General features: G+C 44.5%; 1 protein-coding gene across 2 annotated transcripts in view; it reads right to left on the bottom strand.

Annotated features, from left to right (window-relative positions):
• Positions 1-590: 590 nt before the first annotated feature.
• Positions 591-10,578, bottom strand: part of LOC121537869 (SLIT-ROBO Rho GTPase-activating protein 3) — a 29,865-nt gene continuing 19,877 nt past the window's right edge. For both annotated transcript variants that reach the window (XM_041845494.2, XM_041845493.2), the window contains exons 8-21: positions 10,534-10,578; positions 10,267-10,368; positions 9,815-10,045; positions 9,541-9,625; positions 8,782-8,809; positions 8,522-8,670; positions 8,328-8,405; positions 6,988-7,116; positions 6,800-6,905; positions 6,396-6,623; positions 6,268-6,308; positions 5,911-6,067; positions 1,170-1,218; positions 591-856 (exon numbers count right to left, since the gene is read on the bottom strand). The exon at positions 10,534-10,578 is cut by the window's right edge and continues 177 nt beyond it. In XM_041845494.2, the coding sequence (XP_041701428.2) occupies positions 716-856; positions 1,170-1,218; positions 5,911-6,067; positions 6,268-6,308; positions 6,396-6,623; positions 6,800-6,905; positions 6,988-7,116; positions 8,328-8,405; positions 8,522-8,670; positions 8,782-8,809; positions 9,541-9,625; positions 9,815-10,045; positions 10,267-10,368; positions 10,534-10,578 (1,569 nt within the window). In that variant the 3' untranslated portion in view covers positions 591-715. The remainder of the gene's footprint in view (positions 857-1,169; positions 1,219-5,910; positions 6,068-6,267; positions 6,309-6,395; positions 6,624-6,799; positions 6,906-6,987; positions 7,117-8,327; positions 8,406-8,521; positions 8,671-8,781; positions 8,810-9,540; positions 9,626-9,814; positions 10,046-10,266; positions 10,369-10,533) is intronic.

The following is a 10,578-nucleotide window of genomic DNA, read 5'->3' as shown; positions in this document are numbered from 1 at the left end:
TAAAGTTCAAAATTGATGGCAAGCACTTGTCTTGGAGCATATAGTTTATCATTGCACACATTGGTATACATCACTGATTATATAAATAAAATAACAGTAGTACGGTTTATCCATCCACACGCATGAGGATACAGCAGTGCACATTCCAAGTCATTGTCCAAGTCATTGTGGGTAAAATAAGTTATGATAAATCTACTCATGCAAAAAAAACACTGCTGTTGATTAGTTAACATTGTCCTGGGTCCTGATTCTCAACACTTTTCCTAAAGTGTGCCCTTGTACACGCACAACGCTTCCAACAATCCAATGCTTCCAGAGTGGGGGTTAGGGTTCTGTTGTATCAAACACACTAACAAAAGGCTTCACAGTAGGATTCTGTCTGTCTATTCACAGGCTCCACAATGCAGGCTGCTCTGAGTAGCACAGCAGACAAGTACAGTACAGTGAACTGACTGTGGTTAATTTAATCCAGCAATCTGTAAAACACACTGTCAAAGGCAGCTGCCAGAACCTGTCATCCAACACCTACAATCATTCAATCAGCCCGAGTCACTCTCCCCCCCCCCCCCCCCCCCCTCCCCTCTCTTCTCGTCTGAGTCTCGTCTCTCTCCCGTTCATTTCCTCATTCATTTATTTATTCATTCATCCATTCATCCATCCATCCATCCATTAATTCGGGTCCCCTTTCGCTTTCTGTCGGTCCAGTTGGCCTGATCTAAACAGGCTTTTCCCTTCTCCACCCGATCCCTCCTTTCTTCTGCTGTGGCGGAGGGTGGGAGGAGGTGGAGGAGTCGGGAGGGAGAGATTGTCGAGAGAGAAGCTCCTTGAAGACAGAGTTCATCTGGCGGCAGACCTCCTACGAGATGAAAAGAGAGAGGAGGGGGACAATGATGAAGGGATGAAAAGAGGGAATGAGGGAGGAGGGGGACAATGATGAAGGGAAGAAAATAGGGAATGAGGGAGGAGGGGGACAATGATGAAGGGAAGAAAAGAGGATAGAGATGTTTTTCTTCGCTGGACTGAGTGGACTCCCTCTAGCGTAGTAGCTTACCTCTTATTATGTAAGCTTAGTGAGTTCAATAATGAGAACAGTAATTGCTACAGCTGCTGCTGCTGGTAATTAGAGAAATAAATGATTTAATATGAGCTTAATGAAAAACATGTCAGACCTTGTCAACCTGAACTGTTATGTCTTCACTGGACGACAGGTCCTGGGCTCTGTGAAAAACAGACAGAGACAGAGAGATTTCAGGTCAAGCGCTTTGGTCTATTTAGATCACTACAACATATGACAATGAATGAGTGCTAAAACTACTACCATAACAAGTCAATATACCCTGTGAATAGCAGAGTAGATGTTACTTTAAAAGTTACAGTTACAGCTACAGTATGGTTTAAAAACTTGGTGGTACATGATACTTCAGTATTAGGTGAAGTATCTGTAACACTTCATTTTAAGGGGTCCTTATTACAGTGTAATAACATGTGTAATTACACTAACAAGTATTGTAGTTCATTGTAATAACTCATGGTTAAACTGTAATAACATGTAACTGTGGTAATTGCAGTCTGTAATTACAGAGGTGAAACAAAGCATTTTTGGCAGCAATTACAGCCTCGAGTCTTCTTGGGTATGATGCTACAAGCTTGCTACACCTGTATTTGGGGAGTTTCTCCCATTCTTCTCTGCAGATCCTCTCAAGTTCTGTCAGGTTGGATGGGGAGCGTCACTGCACAGCTATTTTCAGGTCTCTCTAGAGATGTTCGATGGGGTTCAAGTCCGGGTCTGGCTGGGCCACTCAAGGACATTCAGAGACTTGTCCAGAAGCCACTCCTGCTTTGTCTTGGCTGTGTGCTTAGGGTCGTTGTCCTGTTGGAAGGAGAACCTTCGCCCCAGTCTGAGGTCCTGAGCGCTCTGGAGCAGGTTTTCATCAAGGATCTCTCCGTACTTTGCTACGTTCATCTTTCCCTCGATCCTGACTAGTCTCCCAGTCCCTGCCGCTGAAAAACATCCCCACAGCATGATACTGCCACAACCATGCTTCACCGTAGGGATGGTGCCAGGTTTCCTCCAGACGTGACGTTTGGCATTCAGGCCAAAGAGTTCAATCTTGGTTTCATCAGACCAGAGAATCTTGTTTCTCATGATCTGAGAGTCCTTTCGGTGCCTTTTGGCAAACTCCAAGCAGGTTGTCATGTGCCTTTCACTGAGAAGTGGCTTCCGTCTGGCCACTCTACCATAAAAGTCTGATTGGTGGAGTGCTGCAGAGATGGCTGTCCTTCTGGAAGGTTCTCCCATCTCCACAGAGGAACTCTGGAGCTCTGTCAGAGTGACCATTGGGTTCGTGGTCACCTCCCTGACCAAGGCCCTTCTCCCCCGATTGCTCAGTTAGGCCGGGCAGGCCAGCTCTATGAAGAGTCTTGGTGGTTCCAAACTTCTTCCATTTAAGAATGATGGAGGGCGCTGTGTTCTTGGGGACCTTCAATGCTGCAGACATTTTTTGGTACCCTTCCCCAGATCTGTGCCTCGACATAATCCTGTCTACCACAGGTGGACTCCAATCAAGTTGTAGAAAAACTCAAGGTTGATCAATGAAAACAATTTCGGGTCCGAATACTTATGTAATATAATGTAATAATACCTTATTCTAAAATGGATTACATTTTAGAAAAAAACATCAATCTACACACAATACTGTAGCTTGATGTTTTTTAAAAGATGTAATCCATTTTAGAATAAGGCTGTAACGTAACAAAATGTGGAAGAAGAGAAGGGGTCTGAATACTTTCCGAATGCACTGTACAATTAGCTAGCTAGCTATCATCAGAGACGGTATATAAACCTTCCTCCAATATCTCTGCTTTCATCAGTACCAAGTTTCTATCAATTAGGGTTTATGCCTATAGGTAGGCATACAGTGCCTTGCAAAAGTATTCATCCCCCTTGGAATTTTTAGTCCAAATTGGTTTAGTGAAAAAAATTACTTGTTTAAAAAAATTCTAAAAAATTAATAACGGAAAAGTGGTGCGTGCATATGTATTCACCCCCTTTGCTATGAAGCCCCTAAATAAGATCTGGTGCAACCAATTACCTTCAGAAGTCACATAATTAGTTACATAAAGTCCACGTGTGCAATCTAAGTGTCACATGATCTCAGTAATATATATACATATATATATATATATATATATACACATACACACACAATGTTCTGAAAGGCCCCAGAGTCTGCAACACAACTAAGCAAGGGGAACCACCAAGCAAGCGGCAACATGAAGACCAAGGAGCTCTCCAAACAGATCAGGGACAAAGTTGTGGAGAAGTACAGATCAGGGTTGGGTTATAAAAAAATATCAGAAACTTTGAACATCCCACGGAGCACCATTAAATCCATTATTAAAAAATGGAAAGAATATGGCACCACAACAAACCTGCCAAGAGAGGGCCACCCACCAAAACTCATGGACCAGGCAAGGAGGGCATTAATCAGAGAGGCAACAAAGAGACCAAAGATAACCCTGAAGGAGCTGCAAAGCTCCACAGCGGAGATTGGAGTATCTGTCCATAGGACCACTTTAAGCCGTACACTCCACAGAGCTGGGCTTTACGGAAGAGTGGCCAGAAAAAAGCCATTGCTTAAAGAAAAAAATAAGCAAACACATTTGGTGTTCGCCAAAAGGAATGTGGGAGACGCCCCAAACATATGGAAGAAGGTACTCTGGTCAGATGAGACTAAAATTGAGCTTTTTGGCCATCAAGGAAAACGCTATGTCTGGCGCAAACCCAACACCTCTCATCACCCCGAGAACACCATCCCCACAATGAAGCATGGTGGTGGCAGCATCATGCTGTGGGGATGTTTTTCATCGGGGTGACTGGGAAACTGGTCAGAATTGAAGGAATGATGGATGGCGCTAAATACAGGGAAATTCTTGAGGGAAACCTGTTTCAGTCTTCCAGAGATTTGAGACTGGGACGGAGGTTCACCTTCCAGCAGGACAATGACCCTAAACATACTGCTAAAGCAACTCGAGTGGTTTAAGGGGAAACATTTAAATGTCTTGGAATGGCCTAGTAAAAGCCCAGACCTCAATCCAATTGAGAATCTGTGGTATGACTTAAAGATTGCTGTACACCAGTGGAACCCATCCAACTTGAAGGAGCTGGAGCAGTTTTGCCTTGAAGAATGGGGAAAGAATCCCAGTGGCTAGATGTACCAAGCTTATAGAGACATACCCCAAGAGACTTGCAGCTGTAATTGCTGCAAAAGGTGGCTCTACAAAGTATTGACTTTGGGGGGGTGAATAGTTATGCACGCTCAAGTTCAGTTTTTTGTCTTATTTCTTGTTTGTTTCACAATAAAAAAAAATTGCATCATCAAAGTGGTAGGCATGTTGTGTAAATCGAATGATACAAACCCCCCCAAAATCAATTTTAATTCCAGGTTGTACTGCAACAAAATAGGAAAAATGCCAAGGGGGGTGAATACTTTCGCAAGCCACTGTAGCTACCTAGTTGTTGTGTTATCCAGCTAGCGTTATACTGGTGATTGCTAACACTAATAAGCTAGCTAGCTAGTGTTTACATTGAAAAAGAGCTACTAATAGCTGTGTTGACACAAGTAACTAATGTTAATATGCCGGGTGTGTCTCACGTAATACCCTTTCCTTGAGTACCGTACGAATACCCTGAAAACAAGTTTCAGGGAAGATAAGACCATCGAGCCCAGCTAGCTTGCTAGCTAGATAACGTTATCTGTCAAGGCATGAAAAGTCTATTCTGTATGTTAACTAAGTTAGCTAGCTAGCCAGCCAGCCTAGTTGATAGGCCTACCAAAAATGGCAGCTAACGTTTGCCAGCTAGCAAATTATTGTTAGCTTGCTAGCCAACAATAGGCTAGCTAGCTGGCAAATGCTAGCTAACTAGCTAACTACCTATGCTAAATCGTCCAGCACAATTTCTGTATCCAAACAGCAAAACAAATTGCATTGATAACCTACCTTCTCTCTCCTGTGTGGATGTTTTTGTCTCCTCTACAACACTTTGTTTCTTTTGCGGCAATCTCTTATGTCTTGATTTTGCACATAACCTTCTTGATCCGGGTTCTTTGTGCACTGTCACTATGAGTTTCAGGTTGTTATTTCGAGCACGTTGTGCAGATGGGCAGATCTTGATGTGATGCCTTAATTCCTGGGATAAATAAATAAGTGCACCAATGCATCCCATCTAAAAGTGAGAATGATCTTCAACCGTAAAAAAACCTTGCAAGGTTACATAATGAAATAAGAGGTTGTCTTATGACCATTTTAAGTGAATTTATAAACCATTATTCAACCAAGCTTAATAGGCTCACAATTTGGCAAGCACTGAATGACTATCTCCCAATTATTGCCATAACTGTTTATTAATGTGTTAAAGCTGTTTGATTGATGCTTAATAAAGTAATTCACCCATTGTCAAGCCCTGTCCTCCTTTGCTACTGTTGCTATATAGGTCAAATGCACCATTAAATGATTTAACCACTAATTTTGGATGTAAACCCCCTGTTTTTGCCATAGCGATCAAAAGCTTCCATGCATTTCAAACAGAAGCTGGACCTGGGAATCAGACTCCAAACCCCTTTATAGCAGAGTGGTTGGTTTTCAATTGGCTACCACTTATAACATGGTTAGCTGAAAAATGGTGCGTTGGGATGCTATCGGAAACTTGAACATTTGTAACAAGCATGGTAACAAGCATTCGTTGTTACACCTCTGGTACCGACTGCAATTACCACCAGTTACATGTTGTTAGTACAGGGTAACTATGAATTATTACAATGAATTACAATACTTGTTACAGTGTAATTACTTATGTAATAAGGACCCTTTAAAATGAAGTGTTACCGAAGTATCTTTGATGGTACTTACTCTTTGCTTATGTATCCAGGGGAGAGGGGCCATCCCTGTGGGGTCATTGGGAACTGTAAAGTGAACTTTCCTGCTGGGGTCACAGTGCCCCCTAATGGGGGCTGTCTTGAACTGCAGCTGCTGTTGGCTTGAGATCGCTCTCCCTTCCACTCGGACTCTGGATCAAGAGTTATTAATGGGACAACGCACATCAATCAACATTTCTGTAAATGTGTCAGATTTAGCCAGCTGGCTAGTTTCCATCTATAGTTGAGAAATGTTTCTCATACAGCATAGATGAGACAAACAATATCTCAGTGTCAAATGACTGATTCTCAAAACACACAAAGATAAAGATAACAGCTGTCCTCCTTTTACCTTCTTTACTGTGATGTTCTGAATCCCCTTCTCCCTCCTCACTGCAAAATAAACACAGGCGATCACCATTGTGTGTGTGTGCGTGTTTGTCTAGGTCGCGGTCCATCTATCCATGTGTTTTCTCTCACCAATCGTCTTGCTCCAGCGTCATGCATTTCTCATACACCGGTCCCTGTAGCTCGGCCGGGCTGGGGAAGATGCTCTCATGCTGCAAGATGATGCTCTTCACCAGGGAGTTGATCTGAGGCTGCAGGGTAACGACATCATCATCCTGCGCCCCTCGTAACAGACTAGGGCCGAAGCACACAGCCAGATTATAGGGCTGCATCATGTTCTCATCGCTGTACTGAGACACACTGTGGTGAGATGGAGCAGGGGGAGAGCGAGAGAGAGAAAGAAAGAAGAGGGCAAAAAGAACAACAAAGTTAGTCTCTCTCTCACACACACACACACGACATGGACAAATCACTTGACTTGGACATACAGTACAGTATATGTGCCTAAACCAAAGTGTTTGAGCAGAGATACTCACTGATGGAGGAATGCAAAGAGGTATCTCATGACGATGATGACAGGTGGAGGATAGGAGGAGATGACTGATTTGAGTTTAACTTCTCTCTCTGTGTCGTTGTCAATCTCTGGAAGGGTTGGGTACAAGGAAGAGAGAGATTAACAGGAAAAGCATATGAAAACCTCCACAATATACACACACACACTTACGTGCGTACTCCAGGAGCTGAGCGGTACTGTCTTGAGGAAACAGAGGGTTCGCCAGGGTTCTAAAGTAGAGTTTCAGTACTCCTGCTACTGAGTCCAAGTCACACCTGCTGTCTGCTACAGGGTCCTCTCCTACAGGGAACGACCAGGGCATACTGCCCACCATTATTAATGATCAACACTACAGCACAGGACTATGGCTTCACTAGATAGACACCAGACCTGGGTTCAAATAGTACTGGATTTGTTTTCTTTCAAATACTTTGTGTGTTCAATTGAGCCTGCCTGGGTTTGCACTTTTGGGACTATAACATTGGTTCCATTGTGCCAGGCCAGCTAAATCAAATCAAAGTTTATTTGTCCCATACACACGATACAGCAGGTATAAATGGTGCAGAGAAATGCTTACTTGCAAGCTCTCCTCAACAGTTCAGTATTAATATCAATATCAATAATAATCAAACGTCAAATCAAAAATATAAGTATGTGATAAAAAAAAGTACTATGCATAGTAATAACTGGTGGTGGTAGAATATGTACACAATATGACATAATGAAGTATTTGAAAGAGAAGAGCGACATGTTGAACCCAGGTCTGCACTAGATGAAGCTAGAGCAGGAGACAGCAGACAGGAGACAGGAGACAGCGGGACAGGAGACAGCGGGACAAGAGACAGCGGGACAAGAGACAGCGGGACAGGAGACAGCGGGACAGGACATTTTTTTTTTTTACATTTATGTCATTTAGCAGACGCTCTTATCCAGAGCGACTTACAAATTGGTGCATTCACCTTATAGCCAGTGGGATAACCACTTTACAGGAGACAGGGACAGCAGACAGCAGACAGGAGGCAGGGACAGCAGACAGGAGGCAGAGACAGGAGGCAGGGACAGCAGACAGGAGACAGATGACAGCAGACAGGCGACATGAGACAGGCGACATGAGAGGCGGCAAGAGACAGGCGGCAAGAGACAGGAGGCAAGAGGAGACAAGCGACATGAGACAGGCGACATGAGACATGAGACAGGCGACAGGAGGCAGGCGACATGAGGCAGGCGACATGAGGCAGGCGACATGAGGCAGGCGACATGAGGCAGGGACAGAAAGCAGGGACAGAAAGCAGGGACAGGGACAGGAGACAGATGACAGCAGACAGCATGAGACAGGCGGCATGAGACAGGCGGCATGAGACAGGCGACATGAGACAGGCGACATGAGACAGGCGACATGAGACAGGCGACATGAGACAGGCGACATGAGACAGGGACAGCAGACAGGGACAGCAGACAGGGACATCAGACCGGAGACAGGGTCAGCAGACATGGACAGCAGACAGGCCTACCTCGCTCAAAGGCATCTCTCAGACTGTTGACCTTCCCCTGAGACCCTGGTACTCTGAAGATACCCTCATGGTGGAGACCTACAGTATGGGATGGATTGACAGACAGACATGAAGACATTGACAAATACACAGTAAATTTGTAGTTTGTAATATGATGATAAGGTATGTTCTGCTGGGCTGTTTCAATGGCTCACCGTTAAGGTTGATGAAGCGAATGCAGCTTTCCACCACAACTGGTATCTCCTGTCCTGATGCCTGTATGAAGGAGAGCATGTCTCCGGTGAAGAGTTTGTGGGTGAACTGGACGCTGGGTTGACTCTTGCTTCTCACACGCACTGACTTCCTGGATGTGGTGGAGACACCGCTAGTCAGTTGAGTATAGCACAGTGCACTAAACTTTTATGTTACTCTTATGAGGCAGTTATAAATGCCTTACAGAGGAATGTAAATCTACCTGGGCTGATGACCAGTGGTTGCTTCAGCTAGGAAGGGAAGAAAAAGCAATGATTAAGATAACATCTATATTTTAGAAAATTATTGGCCACAATGACACTTGGGAAATGAGGTAACAACAATGAGTGTACTGTGTATGGGGCTCAGGGGCGTAACTACATATGAGGACACAGAGGTCCAAACCTCCATAATTGTTTCTAATAATCATACAACTATATATTTTGTACACAATAAAGAAAATCAATTACGGGTCAACATCTAAATATTGCTCCCAGCGTTGATCAAAGCTCAGAACGCTTTATTCTTGATCTGACTGAGTTCTAATCGTGCCTGCCTCTGTGACCGTGTGGAATCATGAACAGTGGTTTGTTCTTTATGTTCGCCTGTGTTCCCTGGATTTGTCTTTTTAGCAGCACATTCACCCCCCTCTCAAACGGCTAACTCCGCCCTCTCGCGGTACAGGCTGAGGGCCTGAGACATGAAACGAACTAGCCCAGTTCTGAGTCGGCTCCGGGCTCAAGTAGGCAACAAGAGTTTTTGCAAGATGCCGGGAAAAAAGGCCATTTTAAAACCATCCCGCGACGCCTGCCATGTCTACAGACATCTCCCAAACAAACAAAAAACGACTCTCGGAGAATGAGTGCACAACTACCCCGTTCCGGACGTCACTAAAACTCCGAACCTGGTTCCGGCCCTGATGGGGCTATACTCCAGTCATGTTGAACAGTTGTGTATATTACAGAAGTAGTTAGTGCTGTACCTTTCTCAACTGCCACTTTAAGCAGATCATGTTTCGCCTGTAGTTTGGATATCAGAGAGCTTTTACAGAGATACTCCTTCAATTTCTGAGGGAAGATATCAAACACAATTCAAAATTTATCATCATCATCATCATCACCCCCATCATCTCCTTGTATTTCATTTTCATCATTAAGATGACCACCATCACCACAATCATTACAATAACCACCCCTATTATAGTGCACTACTTCTAGTCTGACCCTTATGTGTAGGTCAGTGTAATAATGACTCACAGCATAGTAGAGTGCCTCAGTCTCCTGCAGGTTGGCTCTCCGTCTGGCCAGACTGGGTCTGCTACTGCTGGCCAGGCTCTCACTGCTTCCCCCCTGACCTTGGCTCTGAGACGGGGACTGGAGATGGAGCAGGGAGCCCTGGGTCTGGCTGTTGGAGGGTGGAGGATCTAGGTCATCATCACTGATACCTTCCATCAGGGCAGAGCGGGCCGCCTGGAGCGTTTTACCTGCCTGGGAGGATGGAGTGTCAACATCATTTAATTCCATTTTGATCCAATATAAAAATGAATTCAAGGTGAACATAATGGAATCCATCCACTAAAAGGTCGATCTGAGGCTTTTGGGTGGGTCTAGGCCAGGTTACTGTAAAGCATTTAGTGACAACTGTTGATGAAAAAAGTATTTAAAAAGTCTCTAAATTTGATTGATTGATCGATCGGACTGGACTGTACCTCCTCCGTTTCCTGAGTGAACCCGGTGAGTTTTGACTGCAACTGTTGTAACCTGGTCTCCATCTCACACCTAATCTCCTGTTCCGCACTCACCTCACACACCTAACAGGGAAGAATCAGGTGATATCAGACAGATGGGAGCAAAGACACATGACATCCAGATACACAGCCCACACATTCAAAACATAGTCACAGAAAATAAAAGCACACACACACACACAGATACTCCCCACCCCACATGACACTGCTCCACCCCACCCAGTCTACCTGGTCTCCCTCGTGTGGCTGGTAGTGGAAGCGGAGGGGCAGACA

The sequence above is a fragment of the Coregonus clupeaformis genome, chromosome 24 (assembly GCF_020615455.1).
Source record: "Coregonus clupeaformis isolate EN_2021a chromosome 24, ASM2061545v1, whole genome shotgun sequence".
Taxonomy (NCBI): Eukaryota; Metazoa; Chordata; class Actinopteri; order Salmoniformes; family Salmonidae; genus Coregonus; species Coregonus clupeaformis.
The sequence above is the reverse complement of the archived record's forward strand: the minus strand, read 5'-3'. Positions and strand labels throughout refer to the sequence as shown.